At 39.3% G+C, this 27858-nt stretch overlaps 2 protein-coding genes across 2 annotated transcripts; both read right to left on the bottom strand.

Moving 5' to 3' along the window:
- Nucleotides 1-166: 166 nt before the first annotated feature.
- Nucleotides 167-22143, bottom strand: abcc2 (ATP-binding cassette, sub-family C (CFTR/MRP), member 2). Its single transcript, XM_054600860.1, is given in 33 exon segments — nt 167-457; nt 3195-3389; nt 3912-4078; nt 4161-4319; nt 5507-5650; nt 5824-5925; nt 6076-6202; nt 6547-6746; nt 6872-7027; nt 8396-8550; nt 10918-11137; nt 11237-11339; nt 11614-11749; nt 11929-12112; nt 12309-12476; nt 13044-13120; nt 13123-13219; nt 13717-13843; nt 13970-14036; nt 14171-14255; nt 14327-14473; nt 14580-14717; nt 15029-15094; nt 15585-15839; nt 16254-16431; nt 17593-17780; nt 17930-18185; nt 18271-18326; nt 18486-18608; nt 18783-18923; nt 19005-19145; nt 19445-19621; nt 21627-22143. Coding segments are annotated over 33 exon segments (4710 nt in total). The 5' UTR covers nt 21672-22143; the 3' UTR covers nt 167-327.
- A 1885-nt stretch (nt 22144-24028) lies between these two features.
- Nucleotides 24029-27615, bottom strand: cutc (cutC copper transporter homolog (E. coli)). The gene is made up of 9 exons (XM_054600275.1): nt 27496-27615; nt 27295-27373; nt 27013-27072; nt 26690-26899; nt 25865-25900; nt 25563-25696; nt 25393-25420; nt 25211-25316; nt 24029-25100 (listed from the first exon to the last, which is right to left on the bottom strand). Exons 2-9 carry the CDS (start codon nt 27362-27364, stop codon nt 24989-24991), a joined length of 756 nt encoding a protein of 251 aa, XP_054456250.1. The 5' UTR covers nt 27365-27373; nt 27496-27615; the 3' UTR covers nt 24029-24988.
- Nucleotides 27616-27858: the final 243 nt, after the last annotated feature.

A 27858-nucleotide genomic window follows, 5' to 3' on the forward strand; every position in this document is an offset into this window, starting at 1 on the left:
CATCTAACTCTTTGCCATTATGCAAATACGTGTAAGTGTATTCCCCAAAATGTACAACTATTCCTAAAGACCCTTAAGATGATTTAAATATGACAGAGTTCATACAACTGATGTAATAGCATTTATAAAAAAAACAACAATTAAGCAGTATTTTAGAAAGGATTTTTATTGTTGCCATATAAAATGATTCACATACAGAATATGATTTATTTCTATTGTTTCCGATAAATACAGATGTTACAATATTACTTTGTATTAAACACAATCCAGCTTTTAAAATCAAACAAAAAACAATTTATGGAATAAATCAAAAGTTCAAGTGCAAAATCAGAGAACGGTGTTCTCTTCTTGCGTAATTCCAGCATCCTTTGCCATGGCATAGAAATGGCCACGTTTTTGAAGCAGGTTGCTTGGAGAGTCAAATTCCACTATTTTACCAGCATCAAGCACCATCACCCTGTGGAAGAGGAACACAGGCAGAAAGTGTAACCTGCTGAGTAGTGTATTCATGTCATTACAGAAACTTAACCCCCTGCTTATATGTGAAGGAAATGAATGTGGATATGTTTTGTGTGGTCCATTAATGATAGGTGGGATAGTACGCTTTTTATTTCAGTGAAAATAAAGGGGTAATGCAAAGGGATGCAAAGGGTCGGTACATTTGCGAACATTTATAAAAAACATTGTTTAACAGTGGAGAAAACACCCTAAATGATCTTCTTTTGGACTGGAAATTTGATGACTTTTCCTAAAGGGACCCTAACGAAAGAAAAAGTGAAACATTACCTTTGTTAGTATTTCAATGAAAGCTATACACCATTTTGGGCTTCCCCATGGCCCCACACATAACTCAAGTTATGTTCAGACAACATAAACATTTATTCATGGCACTGTTTACCAATGAGGATGCAGTCAAAGGCAGCACCATCTGCTAGAAAAGTGCTGCAGATGACAGATCCCCCAGTTCTCTCTTTGCTGAAGTCATCAGTTCACGTTTTATAGCCCAACACGTTGAGGGCCTGTTTTTCAGATGTCCGTAAAGGACTGTAAAACAAATACTGTGTGCTGCACAAGTCCATGCATACAGACCTATATAGACTACTGTACTCTATTATAAACATACTTGTAATGTTATAATCTGCCTGTGCTGTTTGATCATAGTTATAAATACCCCAAAGTATTCATAATACGTAACACCAATAATAATAAGACATTATAAAGACTTTATAATGTAGTGCCAGAAATGATGAAATATGATACTTGACCTTATAAGTCATTATCAAATGCTTTATAATGTGTTTTATGAATACATGGGTGCATAACTTTAATAATAGAGTGCTATAAGCAGATTAAAACACATTCTAGGTGTTTACAATGCATTATAGACATGGTCTTCACAGAAAGTGCTACCATTTAGGTTCTTCACATTTTGTTTTTCTATCTGTTATCTTATTTGTTTTGTGGGTGGGGGCAATGGTAAAAATTGGTAGAAGTTTAATATTTTGTAGTTAAAATCCTCACTGTAAAGTATAAAAATACATGTTGCCAAAAAAGTGTAAGACCGTTACTGTTCCCTTTAGTTTATTTATTGATTATGTAAGTATATGGTAAAAGCATGTACGACAACTTTAGAAAGATTTGACAGGGTTCATTGCAGATCATTAAGACCATGCTTAGGGGCTATGAGAACAACTCCGATAAATGACTAGAATGTGGAAAGACCACCACTGAGGTTTTAAGTGAATACTGGGAGTGTACTGAGGTTAATGACAGAGGTTTTGGGGGGAATATGGGGAAGACTGTAGAAAATATGTTTATGAAAGAGTTAAACTCCATCTGTAATTTTAAGTCATGGTCGTCAATGGATTCTCCCAGATCCATATGTTGATTTACAGCTCATCAATAATGCATGCAATGAATTAGCATATTGTTCAAGATAATATTCAAAGATATTTCTCTAGACTTTTGCAGACTTATTAATTCAATGTCAATATTTTCAACTGCAATCATGTTTGGCCTTCGGTGGATAGAACAAGTACAGCCATTTAAAAAGTAACCCCTCAGAAGTTTGTCATCAAAGCAGACAATCAGAGGAGAGGTCATGATAGAAATCCACATCAAGATGGGTACAGAAGTGCAGTTTTGTTGGGCCCCGGCCCATATGGTTGATAAAGGTGATGAAGAAGCAGATACATTAGCAAAGAAGGCTCTTTAAGTATACAAAATGATTAAAACAGCATTATACTTTAAGCAAAAGTCTGTCCATCTTAAACAGTTTAAAGGAAAGGAAGGGGCATTTGTTTTTGTTATTTGGGGGCAAGGGTTATTAGATGCTTCCTCTCACCCCTAGTCTACGATGCGGGTGGCATATCCAGGCAAAGCCTATCGAGACTTTGAAGTCTCGCAGAACTTTCATGTGTGTCTTTTTATCGCTGTTCATTTAGATGCTGACTTGGATCTCACAGCTGTGGCTGTCAGGCTTCTGTCACAACAGAGGTTGCACCCTAAGTGCTGGAACACCTGTCACATGAAATACTGAATCTGACTAGGCCATTGTTTGTAACTGAATATAATGTTCAGAAAAAAATGAAACAAACAAACTAGTCCTACATGTGATCTGAATAATGTAAAGTTTGTACATGTAAAGTTACATGTAATACGGTCAAAAGCTCCGAAACAAACAAGCAAGTGGAAGACGGGATTGCGAACTGCCGTTTTCAATCTCAAGAATTAACTGTTAAACTCAACTTTTAAGTCAACGCTCGAAATGCTCGAAATGCTTAAATATATGATACAAAGGGTCTGGAGTGTGAGAAAGTGGAAATTGAGTTGGGATTATATTGTCCTTTCTAAATGCAGTAAATGTTTTTTATTGTACATTTTTAAGGTTCATCAAACAGAACTTTGTCATTTGAACCCTGTCATAAAAGACAGGTGGGTGTGAGCAAAAACGAATAATATGGCATTTTCAGTTGTTTTTTTTAATAATATCTGTCATGTCGTGTCCTTTGACAACAAAAAATAGTAATTGGGCAGAATTACCCAATGTGAAAATATTGCATTAAATGACGTGTAATGGCAAAATGTGGATTGCACACAATACGAAAGTGGCAGCAGACCCAAGTTTGGTATTGATAAATGAGAAATTAATTCAGAGACACCTCATCAAGATATATTAGGGGACACTAACTCACCTGGAGCTGTCCATGATGCTGTGTAGACGGTGGGCGATAGTGAGGACAGTGCAATGTGAAAACTCTTTTCTGATTGTAGTCTGAATCAGGTCGTCGGTCTCCAGATCAACGGCTGCTGTGGCCTCATCCAGGATTAAGATACGAGACTTCCTCAGCAGTGCTCGCGCCAGACACAGCAGCTGCCTCTGCCCAACACTGAGAAGAGAGTGACATGCTCAAGTGTATTTTTAACCCACCGAGAAAAAAAATACGCCACAAACTATCAGACCAGCTGCAACGCAAAATTGAGTCAAGTGTATAAAGTGGGAGCGCATATGGCCGCTTCTCCACTTCCTACCCCCCTACTTCTCATGCCTTTGCCTAAATCACACCTATATTTGCACTCTGACTTGATTTTGATCTCAACTACAAACCTGTGCAGTTTCATGACTGCTTCTTGCAAGGTTGTGACAGAATCGTGTTAACAAAATCTTTCTAAAGACAGCCAAATGAACACCTGACAAAGTACTCAAAAACCGCTTCTGTGGTAGTTCCTGCTTCAGTAGGCGTCTCAAGAACCAAATTTAGCCACAAGCTGTTTCAGCTGGTAATATTTGAAGAAATAAAGTGTATTAGAGAGAAGGGGTGCAATATACTGAAGATGATTTTGCGGAAGATTTACACATTATTAGATGTTTGCCGGTTACAAATAAAAACATTAAATAATTCATGGCCCACCTGAGGTTCTCTCCCCCCTCTGAGACTTCATGTTGTAGTCCTTCCTGAAGCCCCGCTACATAGTCCTTCAGATGGGAGAGCTCCAACACTCTCCATAGCGCCTCATCGCTGCATTTGTCAAAAGGGTCCAGGTTCATCCTCAGGGTCCCAGAGAACAACACTGGATCCTGAGCCCACAGGGATGGATAGGTCAGTGTACCATTTAAAACTGGCTGTTGCATGTAAGTTTGTGTTGTTTGTTTTGTATACCTGTGGTATGATTGTGAGCCTGTTTCTGAGGTCATGCAGGCCAATTGTTGAAATATCTACATTATCAATGAGGATATGACCATCAGCAGCTTCAATAATTCTAAACAGGCAGTTGGTCAGGCTTGATTTCCCAGCTCCTGTGCGGCCTACTATACCAATCTGAATGCAGGGAGAGACAGCACATGTCAATTATTGACCCGCAAAATACAAACAGAGAAACAAAAGATGCACAATTATATTAAATGAATTAACATACAAACATTTCTTGTCATTTCAATCCCCCTCCAAACCAAAATGCAATTCTAAACCAACACTACCAATGCATCAATCAAACAACATCAGTCCTGAACATTGTAGCCTTTAAATAGATCTTATAAACCACTATACAGTCGTTGAACATCTGAATCTGGAGGAGGGAGAGGGTTTTTGAAGAGGGTTATTCTGTAAAAAATGGAAATTCAAAGCAGTACTGTAATTTGAAGCATTTTCACATGGACAACTGTGTGCCATTATAATCCTGCTAAATTGCTTTTAGGAAACAGCGGCAGCTTGTCTTTGGAGTGGGTCTAACTGTAGCTGTAGCGTTCTTATAAAGCTCACCCATCAGTCAAAACCAGTGAGAAAATATACTAAGTGTAAATGTATCTGAGGGATTATGATTATATAAGGGCTATAAATCATCCCTGACTTGTTGCAGTCCTTTCCATATCATCAGAAGCTATATGTTTTACTTTTCCATGTTGTTAGCTGACCATGCCTAGTGCAGCATGTGTGCAAACTGCAGATACAATACACTGACTGATGAGAGAGTCAAGATATCAGAGGACCAAGGAAAAAAATAACAGGTAAAAAATGCTGCAAAGAAAAGCATCTGAGAGCTGGCAAGGGCAAACAAAGCATCAATATTGCCTTTCAAAGAAGAAAGGCACAAAATGAGAAGGGACTAAAAATAAATTCTGATGATGTCATCATCTTAAGGAACCTGCAATATAACTTGCCCTTTGCAGTATATAGTTAGTGGTTAGTTACTGACTTCAGTCTCAAATTTGACCCTCTTTCAAAATCCCTTTCTGTCTAATTGTCAAACCTGTTACATTTGATTTTACAGTTTTGTAAAACTAAACTGTGACAATTGATGATAAATTATAAACAGCAACAACATACTGTAATAAAACAGAATTGGTTGTTTTATATTATTATATTTCTATGACTCTTAATACAAATTTGATATATTTTGGTCAAGGGGTTTATCTATTCAGCAATTACGATGTACACTTTGATAAATCCTACAGGTTTGTTACACAGACATGCACACATGATGGGTAAACAGAACGATACACACAGACCTTCTCACAGCTCTCGATGTCACAGGTGATTCCATGGAGCACCAGCTCTAATCCAGGTCTGTAACGGACCTTGTAGTTGTCAAACTGTAGCCTTCCTGCCTCGGGCCACTTCTCTGGAGGCCGAGTGTCAGTAACCCACTTAGCCTGTAGAAACAAAGACGCACAGCGTAGATGAGAAATGGTGGAGCAGTTCTGTTGTCTGTCTCAATCCGACCTTTGCGATCAAAACTACCGAGAAGATAATATGGACACACTAAAAGTCAAGGAAAAAACATAATGACACCACGTGAGAAAAAAAAGCTCTCAACACAACATACCTCGTTTTCAAGCTCGCTGTATTCACTCACTCTCTCCACGGCGACGATATTGGTCTCCAGCTCTGATGTCATTCTCACCAGCCAGTTGAGGGTCTGGGTCACCTGCAAAGACGCAAAAGGACCCCGTTGCGTTGTTAGAATTCATATACCACAGGAATCGTCATCAGGCAATTATTCTATATATATATAATATGCCTTAACATTCACATAATCATATGTGCAGTGTGTGTGATGAGTGTGTGAGTCACTGACATTAAGGGCGTATGATATAGAAAGGCCAACCAGGCCACTGTCAATAGTCTTTCTGGAGATGATGGCAAGCAGAGCAGAAAAAAACACCACCAGGTTTCCAAGAAACTCCAGACGAATGGCCAGCCATCTGCAGAGTGAATAAACACATACACAAACATAAGCATATAATAAATAATTCATTTATTTCATATAGCACACTTTAAAATACAAGCCATTATTCAAGGTTCGTCACATAAAGAGTAAAAACAATTACAGTACAACATTAAAACTAAACAATTCACACAAAAGAACCATACAATAATAAAGAATAAAATAGGATAAATTAAATTATAGACATAATTGAGAGACCAAAGTTTAAAAGGAAAACATGTATGAGAGCCGGGACCCTAGGGGAAGGTAGAGAAGAAAGGGTGAGTCTTAAGATTAAATTTAAAAAACAGCCAGTGAGTTTGTTGGAGTTCAATATCTGACCTGTTTGACACAATCCACGGGTAGAGGCTCTTGAGGTTTTCATCAGTAGTTGTTTCATTGTGTTTGAGAAACCGTTCTTGATGGCCGTAGGCTCTTATCACTGACAGACCCGACACTGTCTCACTAAAGTGTGAGTATATAGGAGAGCGAGACACTGAGTCCAGCCGACGTAGTTGCCTTGAAGTCGCCACATAGAAGCGCTGGGTGAAAACAGTAGAAGATTTAATTTCAAATTCAATGTCTTGCATTCCTTAATTATAGTTTTCTTCTTCAAGCTCATTCCCCTGGTCATGTTTTTTTTCTTGTGCATCTTTGGTGATCTTACCTGTACAAAGTAGTAGACCAGGGCCAGAGGAATAATGATGATGGTGAAGAAAGGAGTAGCCAGACAGATCACAAACAGTGTCCCCAACACTCCCAGCAGACACAGGAGCCAGGAGCGGAAGGACTGTGGAATGGCTTCGTCCACTGTGAAAATGTCCTTTAGAACAAGAGATGGAAAAGTTAGTCCTTAATAAAATGATCAGTAACACTTTCAATGCCGGCCATATCTACAATGCATCACAAACATACTTATAATATGTGTTATCTTCTTAAAGCTGTATCATTTTAACCACTTTTTAAATATTCATATTGCTTTATAAGGTCAAGTATCATAATACTTTATAATTGCAGGTAACTCATTGACATTTTTTGTCGTTACAAGTATCATAGCGTATTATAATTACTATAGTTATAATACATTATAATCACTGTAATAGTGCATTAAATGTGATTATATCTCCTCGAAGTGGTCATTGGGTGCTTAAAGTGAAATAATTCATAACAAGCTGATTATAAGTCACAATAAGTGATAAATGGGTGCCTCTTGTAAAGTTGAAAAATATTAATTAAACTAATCTGTGCAAGAACAACACATAAAATGTTGTCAAATTAATTGATTATTTTAACCTGCCATAACAGATAAAAAAATGGTTTCAGGTATGATCTATTTTTTCAGTAAATTAAGTCTTCACAGGGAAAAAATTCGGAAACATTCTATTAGTGAAATGTAAATATCCGTCATCCAGTTGTTCACCATTACAAAGCTGGGTCAAATTAGAGTTTTCAATTTCTGTTATGAACCATTAACCAAAGTAATACATTTTACAATGTGTTGTGTGTTGTTCTCAAATAGATTTATTGAGATGTTTTTAACATTCATAAAGCAAACAATAACCACTTGTAGTGACTTATAACCAATTTATAATGTATTATATCAACCTATACCTCAGGCATTTCATGTACCACTTAAAGCACCCAATGACCACTTAGAGTCATCTATAATCCCACTATAATTCATTATAACATTGATTATAATGCAATTTGGGCATGGGCATCATAGAAAATGATTACAGTGCTTTCAAGATTACCCAGAGCAGATTAGAAAAACAGTTCAATCTCAATGGGTCCCTCTATTTTTCATTAACATCTGGGGAATTGCCATGTTTCCTGGTGAGCACATATTTAAATGAACCTAAGAGAAGTGGGGCATCACATGGAGAGGAAAAATGAAGCTTTGAAGGTTTCAAAATTGCATCTTATGAGCAAGTTTCCTCTGTTAGTCCTTGCTCATGAGGGACCATGGAATCGCCACAGCAATTAAATGCTGCGAAATTGCCACAGTCCAGTGGATTGTTCTTCCATATCCGGCTTTCAACTGAGATGACTTTATGCAGATCTAGTAAAATTACTATGTTTAAAAATAAATAGGAAGCAAAACCTCAGCCAGAACATAAGAAAGCAAAAAAGCAAAAAAAAAAAAAAAAAATATGACTCAGTTTTTCAAAAGGTGAATGATAAATCCTACCTTTGCAAAGCGGTTGACCACTCTTCCAATAGGTGTGGTGTCAAAGAATACCATGGGAACTCGTAGCATGTTTTTAAGCAGCCTTGCATGCAGGATACGTGACGCATCGACCGAAGCGTTGGCCAGGAGAAGTGTACCAAGGAACACAAAGAAGCCTGCCAGAAAAGATATACAAAATATATAACTACATCTTCACACAACAAAAACATTTGTCCACAGTTGCTAAAAATAAGGCACCACATTAGTTCAGAAGGAAATCTGGATGGATGTACACTTTAAACCCGATGTCTCAGGTGCGCCTCTGCAGCTGATTAGCAAAAGTGGTTCCATCAACATGCAGAAGCGGTACTTAACAGTGAAGTGGGACTAATCTTCTGAATTAACTCGAGCAGCTCTTTAGAGAGCATTTTTCTCAGTGTGATAACTCTAATAACCCTCCGGCAGAAAGTTGCAGTAAAAAGAGATGATAAACCCAACACACCCATGAGCAAATATGGTTTACAATGTTAAGAGGCTCACATTTAGTCACTCAAAAATCTATTTGAGGTATTATAATACAGGTATTCTGTATTTCTGCTGCCAGAATAAATATAAGTCAGGGTCAGAACATGCTAACAGAATGGACTATCATTTAGCCAGTTATGGTTTTGTGACCATCAGTCATTTATATCTGTATTCTGTTATCTGACAAAAGGAAGGATAAAACCAAACTACAACTGCTATTCAGGAACGAAAGCGGTAGGGCCTTAAATACGCACGGTCTTTTACAATATTGATATGTAATTTCCGTTGTTTTATGCTGTCTCAGAATGTAACCGCCATTTTAAAATGTATTAATAGTAGTCGTAGCAGTTGTTACATAATATTTCTCATCCAAATATGTACTAGTTGTTACAAGTTATTAAATGTTTGTACCTCTGTAATATGTTTATTTTGTTCTTTTGATCTTCAATCTAAAACAAATGTTGCTCTCCAAAAACCAAAACAAGATATCAAGAGATGTCATTCCTCTGTGCTGTCCAAAACAAATCCTTGTTTGTACTTAGTTTCCTACATTAGCCAGCTTGGTGAAACATTACAGTAAGATGATGTATCAAAAATGAATCAAAACAATCAAATATTCACAACCTGTAAAATGATCAGGTAATGAAAAACATGTACAGTGATAATAATAGAAGGTTTCGCTTCAACATTAGCCTGTGCTTTTATATGATTCACAAACCTGGAGAACAGTCTCCGGAGATGTACACCCTATTCCATTATCATGCTTGTCGGCACTTCAAGCTCAGTTCAAGCTCTTCTAGTCTGATGTTCCCTGGTGTTAAGGTTTATCATTATTTCTCCCTTTGTCCAGTTCGCTGTTTAAATTCATATAAAATCATCTGCACTTCAAGAAGACACACAGGTCTTCAAGTTCAACTCGTGTTTGTTCAAAAACATTAATTTAAATTGTATGAAAATCACTGTCAATGGCTTAAAATTTAGCGTTAACAATTACCATAATCTGCCCATTAGTTTGACATCATTAGAAGATGGGCCAAAGATAATTCCTTTTTTTATTTCAAGGAAACTAGATTAAAGGAACAGTTTAAATTGGAAAAATGTGGTCATTTCTGTTCCTGCTAAGAGTTAAATGGGGATATTAATACTACTTTCAAAAGTCTGTGTGTTAAGTATGGAGCTGGGGTCGGCAGGCGACTCACTTAATTAAACATAAAGACTTAAAGCAGGGGGAAATTGTAAGCCTGGCTCTGTCCAAAGTTCAAAAACATGCCTATCAGCATCTCTCGCCAATAAACATGATATATCTGTATAACTTGTAATAATTAATAATTTTAGTTATAGGATTACTATTAGTATTAAACTATTAGTTTAATAGCTGTTGGAATTACCACTACATTTACTAGATCGCACAATTTGGTGCTTAACAGTACAGAATAGCCTGAAACCAAACACATGGACGCCTCATGTCTGTTGCTTAAAGTGATAAAACAAATTGAATGGATATAGTGTTTTATTCCTAGTACAACTGTCTTGAGTGGTCAGATGACATAAATGCACACAGGTCATGAACATTTTTACCATCTCTACCATCCCACCGATGACATGAACAGCTAAGCTAATATTCTCCTGGCTCTAGCTTCCAAAAAAATTTCAAACTATTCCTTTAATGCAATATGTTAGATGTATAGAAACTCGATGTGCATGTTGCATATAAAATATATATATGTAAAACTACGGGATCTGGAGAGTTTTACTGTCCCTATGAGAAATACAAATAATTTTATCTTTGAACCTAAAGTTTATAGGAATCTGAAAATATTTGCCCCAAAAAAACAAAAACTAACAACTGCAATGACTTTATCTTCTCAGTAACCGTGAACCACTCATAGAGCTCCAAACACTCCCACCTTGGTGTGCCACTTCCAGTTAGGGTTCGTCATATTGTAGTGATCCGCTGCATCAATAAAGGAATCTGAAAATACTTGCGAAAACTGTCAGGAGGTAATCTGTTCATTTACCCTGAATCACTCCCAGAGCTCCAAACACTCCCACCCTGGTGTCCCTCTTCCAGTTAGGGTATGTCACGTTGTAGTAATCGACTGCATCATTGGTCCAGTCACTCAGCCACAGGTTCTGACCGATGAAAGCAACGTTCTGGGTGAAGTAAACCACGAAGACCATGACAGTATATCCCCAGCCCATGGCACGCAGGTACTGGAGGTACACTGAGAACTTCACCTGGAAAAAAGAGAGAAAACAGGCTCAGAAAAAAGGTTTTAATTATGTATCATTTGTGATGTTGGAAGAGTATTTAAACAAACTGAGAACTAGGATTACCTTTCCCGTTTCCATAGTTTCCTTTTCTATCAGCCTCTGGCCTTTATTTGATTCATTTACATTTTCTGTTTTTTTTATGGAGCTATTTGTTCTTAGTCTGACACTAGAAAAAACGAAAGAAAAGACCAAATTTAGAATACAAGGAAGAAATACTTAGTAGCAGATTCAAATTTTGTTTTTCTATGCTGTGCATATAAACACAAAATATTTTGTAAGGCACTATTTGGACATGAGATCATGTATTCGCAGTGACTTGCTAATGTGCTCTAAAAGAAGTCCACTGTGTCCACAGTAATTGTCACTCACTCACACTGTGCTGTGAGTGAGTCTATATTTAGTCGCCCACCACTTCAGCCCAGCACTTTCTTTGCTCTTACCTGCCATTGCGCTGGCTACGCCGGATACTGTTTTCTCTCTTAAGTGTAACAGAAACGGTGTCCTCCAAAGGAGAGTCGGGTAGAGTGTCCTCTCTTTCAGGTATGAGCTCCACGTCTGCATCGACCTGGTAACGATCTGAATGAATATGGTCATAAAGCATACATGGTGTCTTACAAATCTGCAGCTCTATATAAATCTTATAATCACATAGTAACTCATAGACATATTCCAGTCACAGTTTTTGGTTGTGCCACAAAAGTGCAGTATTTTGTGCGGCTTAAATCCAAAATGCAGTGAGAATTTTTAGTAATTACCTGACTCTGAATGAGTCTGATTGCTTTGCTCTTTGGCATATGTGTCTAGAAATTCAGAAAAAGCTCCTCTGCTGGCACAAAGGCTGTTGTAGGATCCAAATTCAGAAACCACTCCATCCACCAAGACCACTATGTCATCTACGTATGGCAGGAAGCTGACACCATGAGTCACCAGGATCCGAGTCTGTACAGACAGAGACCTCAGTTGTGAAATCATTATTGACTTCGGACAGTAAAAAAGAAGTAAAGAAGAAATGACTGTAAATCCATTTTCAAATTTTCTTTTAACCAACTTTTGGATTTTACCATATTCAAATAGGAGATCATTTGACTTGACACATATATTACTGATCACATATTAATGTAGGCTCAGCACAAACCTTGTCTTTGAGTAGTCCATTGGGTCCAATTACTTTATCAAAGAGATGCTTTCCTACATGAGAGTCCACAGCAGACAAGGGGTCATCTAATAAATGAATGTCCGCCTGACTGTAAGCTGCCCGGGCTAAGCTAACGCGTTGCTTCTGACCCCCTGAGAGGTTGATGCCCTTAGGACAGAGGATAAGAGAGGAGAAAAAACAGACCAAGACAAGATTAGGTTGAAACGGTCATCCAGAGCTTCTCTTAAATACAAGGAGTTTGAAACCTTTGTCTCGGTTTTCATTTTTGGCTAAAACATCTCATCGATGTAAAGTTGCCTGGCAGTTGGCAGATAAGCGTCAGCTGTTAAATATATCCAGAATTGGAACTACATTTAAAGGAAAAAATAACAACCTTAAGGAAAAATAGAAACACTTCTTCATGGATTTGTGAGCAGATTTTAAGTCTCTGCAAGTTGGTTTCATATTTGAAAAAAAGAAAAAACTAGAAATCATGACAGCAGAAAAAAAGGTGTCAAGTTATCCTAATTTAGAGTAAATGGGCTAAAAGATGCTAAAACAGTGGAACTGAAGGATATTTTGACTGATAATTAATATCACAATTATTTTACAACATATTCAATTATAAAGAGTCTATTGACAATATTGTCAATAGACTCTTCATAGAGGCATTGATTAACTTTGACAAATGTTTAAATATGATTGTGTTTTATATTCTCTATCCTTCAATCTTACTTTCTCTCCAATCTCAGTGAGGTCAGCCCCAGGTAACAGCTCCAGGTCAGGTGCCAAGGCGCAGGCCTCTATCACCCCTGGAACCTCCTGTCATCATGGGCAGAGCCAAACAGGATGTTATCCCTCAGAGTGGCGTTCTGGATCCAGGCTTGTTGGGGCACAAAGGCAAGGGAACCCTGGACAGAAAGACATAAGGAGTAAGGCACAGAGCTCCTTCTAACCACAGTGGTGTCAAGCCCCCTGTCGTGGTTTTATGACCAAGCACTTCACCGCATGAGATGCTAAAAGCAAATCAATGCTTTTTTTTTATTGAGAACTCACTTTGCTTCAGCAGCCTTTACTATTGGAATTTCTAAGGAAGTAAGATAAGGTTCAAGCTCTTTGAGCCAAAGAGCAGCTTTGTGATTTCCTTTTACTGTAAGCCTTACAGCAATGAACTCCTGCAAATCTGATGGTCTGATGTTGGTCGGATGGTCAGTTCTAAAGTGAATGTTCAATTTTACGGGCAGTTGAAAAAAACATCTTCATACACACTCATTAAACATGGTTTGAACTGAGTCAATTTGATCAACACTTACTGGAATGTTGTGTATATGATATGCCCTATGCCAAACACACAACAGTAGTATGTGTAGCAGACAGAAAAAAAAAAAAGACAGAAATAGGGTGTAACCTGAATGTTGATAAATCCTTTGGTTCCATGCATCTCTCCCAGGAGGGCTGACATGAGAGAGGACTTTCCCGAGCCCACAGCTCCCACTACTGCTACCAACCGACCGGGCTTAATTTCCAAGGACACGCTGGCAAAGACGCATCAAATAAATATGTTCAACATGGTGAAACACAGTATGGACAAACATAATGTTTCGCAGCCATATGGTGGAAAATAAAAATGTGTAGATTTGTGTTTGATACAACAAACATACTTTTTCAGCAGAGGCGCCGCTTCTTTTTCCCAAGCAAAGGAACCATCACATATGCTAATAGCAGAGTCTAGCAGATAAACACAGATGCACGGACAAATGAAAGCAGATGGACAGAGAGGACATTTTGTACTGTAAATGCAAAAAGAAATGTGCTTCACTGCTCAACGGAGGAACAGGAGTAAATAATGATGGGGAACATACTGAAACTGGGGTCATGCCGCACGATTTCACTGTCGAGGTCTTCACCTCCCAGAAACTTCTCCAGGCGCTTCTTAGACACTGTCGTCTTAAGTGCAAAATAACAAGTTAGTGGTCTTTAAGGTCTGGTATGTGTACCGTTTGATGTTGTTTCCTTACTTGCACAATGGCAGCGATGAGCATTGGCAGCATGGCCAGGGGAAATCGAAGGATGTTGAAAAGAGAGATGGAAACGAAAGCTTTCTCAGCAGTCAACACGTTGTTTGGGCTCACCCCTACAAACACTGCAAATGTGGCCAGAGAAACCTGCAACAGGAAAAAATAAGACAGCGTAAGAAAAAAAAGGTTTTGTAAAGACCGTCCTCGACCAGCCGCTTCTCGTCTTTTTGCGAAGCTCCTTAATAGGACTCACCAAAGCTGGAGCACAGCTGAAGATGAAGGTGGAAACAGACGTCAAGTAGGCAAACTTCCTCATGACTTTCAGTTCTTGCCCCCTAATGCCTTCAACCTGTGACTGAAAGGATGGCTCCCATGCATACAGCTTCAGAATCTGGTGGGAGAAGAGAGGCAAAGAGGGAGGACGAGGGAGTAGAGGTCATTGTGGAGGACACGGAAAAGGAAGGGTGAGGGAACAGAGGGACAGCATCAATGTCAATAATCCGCAGGTGGTGGATGCAAGTATAATAGAAGCCACTGAGGGATAACATTTCAGCCTTTTCCTGAGGCACAACATCCTTTCATCTAAGGAAGGCCTCACTCAGACTCCCCCACCTCCGCCAGTCTGCCTCAACTATTTTTACTTAGAATCGGGAGCAGAGGTCGTGTTACTCCAACTGCCGTGATGATGGGCCGTTAACTCACCTTTATTCCATTTAGTATTTCATTCATTATCTTCAATCGCTTGTCTTTGTACTTCATGTTCTCTATCTGAAAAGAAGAGGAAATATAACTCAGCAGGTAAATGTTGCTCACTGTTAACCTCATGTATTAAGAACTGATAATAATGCAGCCAGAGAGCGAGAGGGAGGGAGAGAGAGAGAGAGAGAGAGAGAGAGAGAGAGAGAGAGAGAGAGAGAGAGAGAGAGAGAGAATGACGGCTAGATTTTGCTTTTGTGTCTGTGGTTTCAGTAATAATTTCAGTAGCTAAATAATCACTATAACAAAGAGTCAAGAGCTGAAAAGGCTCCCCTCTTTGTTGTTTCTTCAGTGATAAATAAAGCAGAGTATTTCTGCACAAAGCACTCTGAAGGACCGGTGGCCCAGTAAACAAATATATCACAGTTGTAAAAAGACTAAATGTATTTGAGGCTAAAATTCAAAACTAAAATTGTAGGTCTATTATTAGCGGTTTATACAGTGCACTTTATTTTAAAGGTGTAACAACAACCATTCTGTATGAGTTTGCATTTCTGCTAACCTGGATTTTTCTGGCCTTGGTTGCAAGAAATCCATTGATCGGCACCATCAGCACCATGACGCCCAGTCCTGCCAACACAGAAGGCCCTAACTCAAACCACAGGAAAACAATGGACAGCGCTATCTGCAGAGGGCAGGACCACAGCAGGTGGATGAAGTTGGTCACATCGTTGAAGCGCTGGGCGTCCGCCGACATCAGGTTCACTGTTTCCCCAACCGTAGATTCTTTACGCGTGTCATTAGACACCACCAATGCCTTAGAGAAGGGATGAAGAAGAGATTGTAGGGAGAGAGGCAGATGGGAAGGTAGTAAAATGAGGACTACTTGGTGCAGGTTGCAATTGTCTTGAGCGATTGAATACAGCGCACTGGGCTTTTGGAGGCACAGCTATCACAACGGTTGAAAACATCAAAGATACGATAATGATTATTGTATATAACTATATACAAGATATCGGATCGCGCAATAAATCGCTCTTGAAGGATACAAGGCATGGAGCCCATTGAGAGAATGTTCCTTTTCTGTTTAAAGTGATTTTGACCTCATACAGCGGTCTTTTGGGTGGTTGTTTAAAACGACATGAGATCATTTCTTATGATTTGAACTGGAGTGGTTATCTATTTCCTTTTTATACCAATGTGTGAGGTAAAGTCATTAGAATGCTGTTACCTTTTTGTACACAGCAGCCGTGATGGCAGTGCGAACCTTCATCCCAAGCACAAAGCAACGCTGGAAGTACTGCTGCAGGAACAGAGACTGCAGAATGGCCACCAGTAGCAGCAGCACTGCATACACATACCCTTGCCAAGTAAACAAGGATTTGTCCTGAGTGAAGGAGACCATCAGTCTAGGAGGAGTCAAAAAGTTAGTAAATGGAGCAGCTGAACACATGTTACTATGATATTCCAGGCTTCTAGTGGCAGTTAATTATTTTTAAATCTTGTTGGCCCTAATGTGTTGTTGGCACCCTGTAAGAGCTCGCATCCAGTTTAAGACTCTGGTGCTAGCCTACAGGGCAGTGAAAGGAACAGCTCCTTCCTATCTCCAGGCCCTGGTCAAGCCCTACACCCCCCGCCCGACCTCTTCGCTCTGCTGCCTCGGGGCGATTGGTTGCCCCGTCGCTCAGAGGTCCCTGCGGCCGATCCACCCGGTCACAGCTTTTTTCTGTCCTGGCCCCTCAGTGGTGGAATGAACTCCCCACTGACGTCAGGACAGCAGAGTCGCTGCCCATCTTTAGGCGCAGGCTGAAAACTCACCTCTTCAAGAAGTACTACCCTGAGCCTTCCTCGTAGCACTTATTGCATTCGTATTAGTTGTTGCACTCACTGTATTCGTATCAGTTCGCTGCACTTATTGAATTTGTATTTGTTTACTGCACTTATCCTATTCGTAGTAGTTTGTAGCACTTACTATATTCGGATTAGTCTGTTGCAATTATTGTTTTCGTAGTAATTTGCCTCTGCACTATACTTTTGCTCTGGCTTATGCTTTGAGATGCTTGTTTAAGAAAGGAGATGCACTTATGACTTCTGGTGACTAGTAGTTCTCTTGAATACCTATGTTGAATACACTTCCTGTAAGTCGCTTTGGATAAAAGCGTCTGCTAAATGACTGTAATGTAATGTAATGTATTATAATTGTTTCCTTCATTATGAATCTTATTTCTATTAACTCCCTATCATTACCCCTCCCCTGTGAGACCCTAGTGATGTTTCCTGCGGCCTTTTACTCAATGCCAACAGTTCAACATCGCTTTGAAGAGTTTATTGACGCTGAGTTAATGATTGCTAAACACCAAACGGCAGTAAACAGTAACAGTATGACTTTGTTGTTACTAAGCAGGTTAAGGCTTTGTGTTCTGTTCTGTCTATTTTGTTTCTAAGGAGCAATGCAATAGTTTTAAATAAATATCAATAAATAGCTGCTTAGATGCTTACAAAAAAACTGCAGGAAATCAGGGAAGATATGTTGGTGCCTGAGAGAGATTGTTATTGAAACCTTGACTCACTTTAGGAGTTGAGGACTGACAAACGCCAGCAGGTCCTGCAGAAGTTTGAAGAAGGCCGATTCAAACAGAACCCCTTTAAAGGTCTTGAAAATGGTGGTAATCAGCCATGAATTGGGATGGCCCTTTTCCTCCTTCTTTTTGTCCTTTTTCTTCTTCTTCTTCTCATCTTCCTTTTTTCCCTTTTCCTCCTAAAGAAAAATATAATTTGATCACTGATTAATTTGCTCATTAACAATAAATCTGGGGCAACCAACAGAGAAGCAATGAACCTACTAAAGAGGGAAAGGGAATGTAATGTACATGTGTGTACAAGTTTTTTTTTTCTGCACACTCTTACCATCATCAACACGTCCTGACTGACACCTTTCCGCAGACTGTTGGAGAGGCCATTTTGAAAGGCCTCCTCCTGGGCTTTGTCTCTGCTCTTATCCCGGTTTTTTTTCAACTTGTTTTGGAACCGAACCCGAGCAGCACCCAACTCCGACTCCATGAAATACTGAAAGCGCTGGTTGATTTCAGCGGTGCTGTCTCTGTCGTTCAGCTCCCACATGTCTTCCTGAACCAGGGGCCGCTTGTACCCCTTCACCACCATACTGAACAAACAAGGAGAAGTAGGACGTTGAGGCGTACATCTGTGAGTGTTTGCTTGGACCTTTACCGTAGCAACTTCTAATTTACCTGCTAAACCAGCTGAAAGTGATCCTGCTCAGAAATGCTGCACCTGCCTCTGGGTTCTGTGAATAAAAAGAATAAATCAGTTGGATTACGTTCAGCGCAGGCCGTCTTATGATGAAGGTTCAGTGTATTATATTTGTTGTTATATTATTAGGAATCTCGCAGTATCAAAAAATAAGTAACAACACAAAAATGCCTCCATTTGGGTGCTAGGGTACCTTTTTTACAAGCTCCTCGGCTTCTGGAGGAATATCAGCCACAGCAGAGAGGATAAGGGCAATCAATTCCAAGCCAAAGGAAATGCAGAACAAACAGAAACGAGGGACATCACTGATTTCTCCCTGTTGGTTAGAAATGCTTGTATCAAAGGAGTGGGGGGTGCAACAGTGAATGGTGCATTACTGGCAAATACATTGGGGTGGAATAAATCAAATCAAGTTATTGCATTCAGTTTTTTTTTCTTCTAGCTAGCCTAATGCCCTGCCCCCAACTTGATCTACCCCCTCTTCTCATACCAGCCTGAGTGCCTCTCGTAGGAGGGTCTGGAAAGGGAAGACGTCGCACAGAACGAGGAAAAACCAGAAGAGAAAGAGAGTGGCAGAGTCTACCGATCCTTCCCTCCGCCTCACTCCTTCCTGGCACAACAGCAGAAGGATCTAACAAGGAAAACATACAAAAAAAAACTAGATCTTTCTTATCTTGAGCAAATAAATCAATACAAAACCTGTTATATTTACCCATGTGACTGCGTACAGGACGGGGTTTGCGTAGTATACTCCAGCATTTTTCACTGTTGAAACTTTGCTTGGACCATAATCCTCTCCTAACGTGACTGCCAGGGCTGCAATGGCCGTCAGAAACAACAGAAACACCACAAGCTGAGGGGAGGAAAGATAGTCAAGAATAAATCACATTAAAGTCCATATTAAAATTTATTTTACTAAAACTTAAACTTTGTTGAAAAAATACCATACAACATAACATACAAGTCATAGATTACTATTCCAAGCATGTGCAAGTGTTTCTATATATCAAAAATGTGTGAAGTAGATGTGTCTTGGCCTATTGGGAAAGAAAATAATTGTATTGTTGCCCCCTAGGACCAGGATTCATTATCATTGTTGCTGGTGCAGCATTACATTTTGACTAGAACAGCGTGTCTTGCAGTGTGCATTACCTGTTTGCAGATGTAGCGCTTGGACAGGTGTTTTGTGTCCACTTGTGTCCTTCTGCAGAGTTTCACCAAGTGATGCGGGGCACAGAGCCACAGGAAGCCCAGGGGGATCCAGACCAGCACCGTCTGCTCTAGACATACTGGGAGGTCTGGGTCTTCTCTATTCAGATATGAGGCATTCTGAGGTGTACACACAAACACACACATGCTTACATCGCACAAGGATAACTCTTCAGTGAGTGTCAGAGCACTCCTAATCTCAGAGGAAGGAAAACATAAACACACTACCACCCGTGAACCCCTGGTGCTCACACTGCAGAGACACCTAACACCTCTATGTATGAAGTTGAATCAGCAGTGACTTATATTTGATTATCCCTAATTCCTTGCTTACGGCTGTATGTACAGCAGCAGGAGTAATTTGCACTTCTGAAGAAGAGAGCAATGGAGAGATGGCCGCTAATGGACAAACAGGAACGTGGAGTGAAAAGAAGCCAAAGCCTCAAGAGTACAACGTGTTATCAGAAGACCCTAACACAACACAAGCAATTACCTGCTCAAAGTGCAACCTATACAACTACTACTACAAATACTACTACTACTTGTAATCATAATAATAATATTATTAAGAAAAAACTGAGACAGACTTTTTAAAATCCATGTTAGTCATAAAAAAGTCATAAATCTTTATCTAAAAAAGGTAAAAAAAATAAAAATGAAAAATCTATTCTAAAACATACAGTTTTCATTTTTTTTTTATTTTTTTTTTACTTCTTTTCACAAAGGTTATCATTAATCAAAAAATGTCAGGGTTAGTGAATCAAACACAATCTTGATAATAATAATAGGGAATGTGTTTATGTTTTCTGGATGACATCATGTGTTTATCAGTGCAAAGGTATTTTACTCTGACAATTATGTGGATAGGCTGCACGGTGGTGTAGTGGTTAGCACTGTCGCCTCACAGCAAGAGGGGGGACAACCTTCTGTGTGGAGTTTGCATGTTCTCCCCGTGTCAGCGTGGGTTCTCTCCGGGTTCTCCGGCTTCCTCCCACAGTCCAAAGACATGCAGCCTTGGTGCATTGAAGACTCTAAATTGCCCGTAGGTGTGGATGTGAGCGTGAATGGTTGTCTGTCTATATATGTCTGCCCTGCGACAGACTGGCGACCTGTCCAGGGTGAACCCTGCCTTCGCCCATTGACAGCTGAGATCGGCTCCAGCACCCCTGCGACCCTTAACTGGATAAGCAGGTTACGGAAAATGAATGGAAATGAATGAATGAATTATGTGGATGCTTTATCAGCTAAATGGATTTTGTCATAAGTTTACCCATGAGGGAAAAAATATATATTTGTCAGCTACAAATAACGATTGTTTTAACTAGAGGTCCATATGCCTCATATTTTGTATTAATTGATTAACAGTTTAGGGTTAGGGTTAGGTTTAGTCAAGTAAGTTTAGTCTATAAAACAAAAGAACTGAAAAAATGAAGCTTCCCAGAGCCCGACAAAAACTACAACACCCAACACAATGTATGACAAAGAAATACAACAAGAAGCAGACACCACAGTGTGTAGCATTTGCCCAATGTTTTGCTGTGCATTTCAAGTAAAAAAACAAAACCACAATAATAAGGATGTTGCGTTATAGCTCATAAAAAAGTCAGCATCTGACTGAATGCTGACTCATATCTTACTTAAGAGTCATGGGTAGGTCACAAGCTCGCTGAGCTCACTGTGTACAGGGGTGACAACATATACAATATTTCAGATAATAGTTCTTAATATTGAACTCTTATCTGTTACAATCATAGCATGTCTTCATATCTGCCTCACGCATGCTGAAGGGAATCGACACAAGAGTCCAGCAATTTCACAACCTTTATTAACAAGCGTACAGTGCTGATTTGTTTTGAGCGTGTCAACAAGGTTGATAATCGCTATTTTGTAATAACATATTAAAGGTAAAATAAAATGAAAAAATATAAAGAAAGTTTGTACTTATTTTTTCTAGGTACATTTAAGTGAATTCACTCTATAAGCCAATAATCATACAGTTTTTCAGTGTTTTGCTCCTCTTTCATAAAAAGTGACAACTTAGATGACCTGGAGGCCACAATAAAGCCATTTCCCCCAACCCCCACTATCTCCCTCCAGCTACATTTACCCTGGCTGTTGAACTCACCCAAAAGGTGGACCCACAGTACTCCTCCAGAGCTGCAGCACACATGGTCCACACTGATTGATTCTGTCGCCTTCAGATGACTTGACAATCAAACGCCTCTCACCGTCTGCTCCACTGCTGCCGAGCTCGGCTCAAACGCTCCTTCTCTCTCCCCTGTACACCCACACTACAGAGACAATTGCAGGACGTGACTCTGTGGGACTTTGAGCCATTAGGCTTTTAAGGAACAAAAAAAAAAACCTGGCAGCCTCTTTCTGCTGAGGAAAGAAGTGCTGGATTAATGTAAAGAGCATACGGGTTAATGCCAAACTTGCGTCTTGATTCCTTTATTTTGAGGCAGAAGATCTTAAGGGTTGTCCCCTGGCAGTACTCGTTTGATGTCTGGAAGAGGCACACGGACATGCAGTCATCCTCACGGGAGATTAAATAACTCCCGAGCTGTAGTCAGTTATTCAGAAAATCCTGCCTGGACCAGCCCACAGACACTCCTCAATGCTCAGATTTGTCTAAAGTTCAACTTTTCAAGCAGATGGTTGCATGTGAGAGAAAGAGAGAGAGAGATAGAGAGAGGGACAGAGGGGCTTACACAAGTATTACTGTGCTGTTTTTCTGTGTTAAGGGGAGGGCCCATCAAAAAAAGGGAATGTGTTTAGGGAAGGGGAGGAAGTCGGCTCATTAGACCCCTTTTCCTGTTGTGTTTCCACTTATACTCTGCATGCCTTTAATTTCTCTGGACGGAGACCCATTTTCAAGTCACATCAGATTAGTTTCAGGCAACCATGCATTAAAATAAGTGACTGTACATGTACAGTATATGACCAAAAGATTATTATTCTATTTTTTTGAACTACTGTTTAAAAGCACTGGGTTTATCTTCATCTGCCATGTTAATGTCGAGGAATTTTAAAGAAGACCTTACCAGAGCTAAATTGCTACCAGACACGAGTTCAACACAAACCGCTGAAACAAATAGCATGGCTGTTAGTGTGTATGTGTGAGCCTGTCTGTATTGAAAGAGGAAGATGAACAAACGACACAAACTGAATCAACAAGACTGTTTTGTTGTAGTTGTGATCCATGTAGGCATTCCATCAAGCCATATAAGTGATTCAATCATTTCAGCATGTTCTCAGCTTTATACGGCCAATTTCTAACAAACTAATTTAATAAAAACAGAGCTGATAAACAACTTGGTAAACATGACTATATTATTTTTATTGGTAGTTTTAACAAGCAAACATTGTGATAAAACTTAAAAAACCTTAATTGCAATGGAGTGAAATGATTATTCAGCATGAATACCAAAGAATGTCTTTAAAATAGACTGCTTTGACTGAGTGGCGGTTAATAATTAGAGGTTTGATAACATCCGCTTGGGGGTAACATGGTTGACTCATTTGTCATCATTACTTTACTAACTGGGACTTTCACTAAAGCTGTAAGAAGCTATGTTTAGGGTGAAAAGCAAACGCCAAACACAGCTTCAAGAGGAGGTAGGGCAGTAAGAGTAGAAATATTATGCAATTTTGTATTTTTACAAAATAAATAACTATTATACAACTGAATTCAAAATGAGAGATGTGTATAAATACTATCCTGTACAGAAGAGGCAAAGGTCCCATTAAAGACAAAAAGACAAGAGATGAAGCGGTTAGTCCATAAGCAGAAAATAAATCGACAACAATTTTGATAAACAAATACTTGTTGATGGAATTTCTTAAGCAAAATGACAAAACATTCCTGGTTTCAGTTTCTCAATTGTGATACTTGCTTGTTTTCTCAGTCTTTTATGAATTGAATATCTGTTAAATTTTGACATTACAAAACAAGAAATAAGGTTCATTATTTTTTTTTTACTCAAATATTGAACATCTAACTCAACTTGTTTCTGCTCTCAGACAGATGCCCACTGTTGATATATACCTAAAGAGACATCACAATTTATAGATTGAGTTTTATTCTAATAAAAATAAATTATATTTCTTAATCTATTAATATATGTTCTTATGAGGATAAGTAAGGTGTCTGTTAGATGCATTTAGAAGAGAATAAGACTAATGAATGAAGCTGATTTTCAACATAAAGAATGAGAGACCGTTCATTATCAACACTGAACTACAATGTAGTAAAGACTTGAAAGACAGAAGATGCAATAAAATATGACTATATGCTAGTACAGCAGTTATTTCTATGACGTAACTGGGTAACTTGGCTCCAATAAACCCTGTTGATCAGTCCAAGTTCCAATTTTTCTTAGTCATTCAGATGACTCTGCAAAACACCGGGATATTTACCTGTATGAGGTCAAAGGCTCTTCAGAGTGTGTCTTATGTTTATAGTAACATAATACTGGGCTGCATGGTTTACAGCACATAGAGTTAATGCCACATGAGTCTGTAGTGTTGAAATGAAAGGAGTTTATTTACATTTTTTTAACAAAGATTAACAAGGCGAATTGACATTTGTGACGTAAAATAATTGTAAAAAACTGTTTTTATATCCAAATGAGATTTAAAATTATGGTATAAAATTGTTTATCATAAAATGTCATCATATTATGTCTCCGCCATGTCAGTGCCCTATTGAGTGTCCAATTGATCCGACCCATTGTTGAATGACATCACAGGTTCACTGACTCTTTCAGATTTGGTCAGTACAGCCTGGATAGATATTAGTGAACATGAAGATAGTGCCATGACTCTCCATCCTCTTGAAGCTCATGAACAATAAATAAAATTAGTCTGATTGAAGCATGATTCTGCATTAGTATGGCATATTTCTACAATTAATAAGAGACTGGTTTAAATTACAGGAGACATTTGATAACATTGGCAATAAATGTAAGTGAACTGAATTGTTCAATTATTTGGGACTTTAATTGAATTCTGAACAAACTCACAATGTTTTTGTCCTTGAAACAAAAAATCAAGTACAGTAGGTCACAACTTTGCATTATTTTAAACAGAATAGGGAGTGCTGGACCTACATGGCAACTTGAAAACATACCGTTCTAAAAACAGCACAACAGCAGCACTGATCAGTCTCGTTCCTTTGTTTTAAAAACACAATAATTGTAAATGTTGCAATATGTTACAACATACAGGTGTACGATAATAGATGTCAATAATTCATCACTCTGCACGATACTTTGACTGCATATCCCATAAGGCTGTGGGGCTTTCCCTGAGCTCTAACTTTACAAGGACTGTTTGATCAGAGTTTGAAATAAAAAGGAGAAAAAGTTCTGAATGTGTAGTCATTCTGGGCTTTAGTGAAAATGAACGTTGCCATATCAGTATAATTACTAATAATCACTTTTGAGGTATCTGTTTTGTTATCTGTCATGATTGTCCAGTCCCCATTCACAAGGTATTTTTGGCTATTGCATTAAGAGTGCGGACCTTGCTCACATCTGCCACCTTCAGACCGTACTCTGGTGCTGAGAAAGCAGCTCCCATCGTCACACAGGTGTTCCTGCACATGGAAACAATACACAGACAGCAACAACAAAAAGGTTTATTATTAAGTTTTGTTCCTTATAGTTGCAAGTAATGAACGTAAGGATGAGAAAAAATCATTCATACCTGAACTTCATGGCAGAGTCCCTACTGGAGCGGGCTGAGCAGTGAAACTCTTGAGCACCTGAGCCCTCTAAAATCCTCGGCAGGTTCCTCTCATTGATACCCCCTCCTGTTGCAAAAAATAAATAAACAATAACAAAAAAAACCACATATACAACTTACAGGAAACAAGCAAAAGTACTAACCTGGCATTATAGCAATTCTCCCTTTAGCCTGTTGAGTGGAAGGAAAGGTTAAGAGTGGGTCATAAGAATGGTAAAAGAGAGATAAGCTTCTCACCCAGAATGACTAAGCAGCACAGCTCTGCCAATTCCATATGCTTACATGCAAACGTGTACATATCATTTAAACATACCTGATCAATGAGCCGTTTAATGACAGGTAGTCCCTCCAGGGCAGAGTTGTCACAGCCACTTGTCAAAAGACGCTGGAACCCTAATGATACCAGAGTCTCAAGAGCAACCGCTGGATCATGAACCATGTCAAAAGCTGCAGTAAGATCAATATCAGTTTAAAAACATACGCTTATGAGTGTTTTGAGGCACTGATGAATCAATCTGAGGGGCTTTTAGTCTGATAGCTTTCATCTGTAGATGCTGGCAGCTATTTGGACTTTCAAAAGCTTTAAGACTAGATTTGATTTAAAAGGAGTGTTACCTCGGTGGAAGGTGACAGGCAAAGGTTGAGCAGCAACTGGTAAGCAAAAAATGACAATCAGGAATATACATGGAATGATACAAAATCTCAAACAACATGGGTATAAAAACAGTATAAAAACATTCTGAATATTTAACCTCTTTTTCTGAGCCTACACACTAACTATAGCCAGCTGTTTATTCAGTGCCACATACTCTAAAGGCTGAAACATTTACTTTACTTCCATCATGTAACATAGAAAAAACATTCTTAAATATACTGTAACAACTGGAACAGCTAAATGGAATTCAGCCATCATTAATATTATTTATCACACAACTGCCTTTCCCACTATGACAGCTCAACATTTCAACTGGCTATGCTGAGGACAAATGTTATTTTGTATATCCAATATGTTTGCATACAGTGCCACATGTATGGTGCCCTAAGTGGGTACACTGTTTGAAAAAGATTAAAATAAACACAAGGACTGCTCCTTTGTTTTGCTTGTGTGAAGGTAATATCTTGAAATGGCATTTCAGTGAGGTTTTTGATTTGACAAGATTTAAAGAAAGAACATGGCGGCACTGAGGACATTTATGTAATGTAAATTGGATCTTTAGTGGAACTGAAGAGGTCAAAACCCCAGCAACACTTGTAGTGAAAAGATAAAGTTTAGTTTCTCAGCCTTTTTTCACCTTGAAATAGGTGAAGTTGTGCCAGAAGCACCCACTTTGCTTCTTTTGTGGAACTGTACGTCATTCATTGTTAAGTGAGCATCTTGGTGGTTTTTGTTAAGTGCCATGTAGGCCCATAGATGAGATCAGATGCAAAGGCAGACAATACCCAGAAACTCCATACAGAGCTCCGCGTCCACCCGTCCATCCTCTGTCAGGGCTCCCAGCACAAGGCCGTCCGCCTTGTTCTTCTTCATCAGCTCTATGTCCTTCCTCATCACCTCCACTTCCTGGTCAGAGTACAGGAAGTCCCCCCCACGAGGCCGTATCATCACATAGACTGGGATTTTGACGTACTGCTTCACTACTTGCAGCAGACCTGTGGCAAGGCAATTTATGAAGACATATGTGATTGTACGTGCGTGTCTGGTCTCAGCAGATACACAAGAGTTTAGGGTTGTGTAAGACTGTACAGCAATGAACTGAGCTCGCCTTGACTGGGAGTGAGTCCTCCCTCCAGAAGACTAGAACACAGCTCAAGCCGACCTGCACCTGTAAAGAGACACAGACGCTCAGACAGCACCTTTGTACCTTTATGGTCTGTGACCTTTGAGAAATTAAATAACAAAGCATGCCAATTTAATACTCAGCATTGAGTAGAGACAAGATAAATTGTATGATTCACTGCAACCTTTCCACCTATGAAAGCACCTCTTAACAAGTAAAGTGAGTTTAATAGACAATGCACCATAGCTTTCACTACAAATTACCAACCTCCTCGTTCAGCATTGACAGCAGACTCCACGGAGTCCACACACGCCTCCATTAAAACACTATCTGCCATCCTGACAGTCTGGACAGTGAGACAAGACAGTCAGGAACAGAAATAGATGAATTGTGAATGTGTTAGCTGATAATAGGCCAAAACATACACAATCCTTTAGCTAAAATAGAAGAAAACTCCCCCACAACTACCTGTCCAATAAATTCCTATCGTTTCATGGGACCTTATCAGTCAACTGGAGGCGATATGGAGTCAGTACATGTTGTTTGGGTCCCTGATTTGAGCTTTGACTTCTGACTTCTTCCGCTACACTCAGCCAGCCACTACAGCGGTTCAACACTTCCGGGTAAGTTGAATTTCAGACACAGGGTCTGGCGGATGGACGGTGCTATACCGGTCACGCAGCACTACTGGGCTAGAAGGAGGAGGCTGACCGCTCATGCGGGATACGCTAAGACTCAAAACATGCACCACCCATTTGGAAGTCCCGTCTCTCGATAATAACATTTAGAAAATAATGAGTACTACATATTTATGGTATGTCTGTTGGTTAT

Source organism: Anoplopoma fimbria, chromosome 6, assembly GCF_027596085.1.
Source record: "Anoplopoma fimbria isolate UVic2021 breed Golden Eagle Sablefish chromosome 6, Afim_UVic_2022, whole genome shotgun sequence".
In the NCBI taxonomy this organism is placed as follows: Eukaryota; Metazoa; Chordata; class Actinopteri; order Perciformes; family Anoplopomatidae; genus Anoplopoma; species Anoplopoma fimbria.

What these genes read in the sequence shown, in the direction of transcription:
- cutc (XM_054600275.1), bottom strand. Translation starts at nt 27,364, where the DNA reads ATGGCAGATAGTGTTTTAATGGAGGCGTGTGTGGACTCCGTGGAGTCT. An exon ending in AGGACTCACTCCCAGTCAAG is followed by an intron (nt 26,900 to 27,012) that starts GCGAGCTCAGTT and finishes GCCTTGCCACAG; the next exon opens with GTCTGCTGCAAGTAGTGAAG. An exon ending in GCCTGTCACCTTCCACCGAG is followed by an intron (nt 25,697 to 25,864) that starts GTAACACTCCTT and finishes ATCTTACTGCAG; the next exon opens with CTTTTGACATGGTTCATGAT.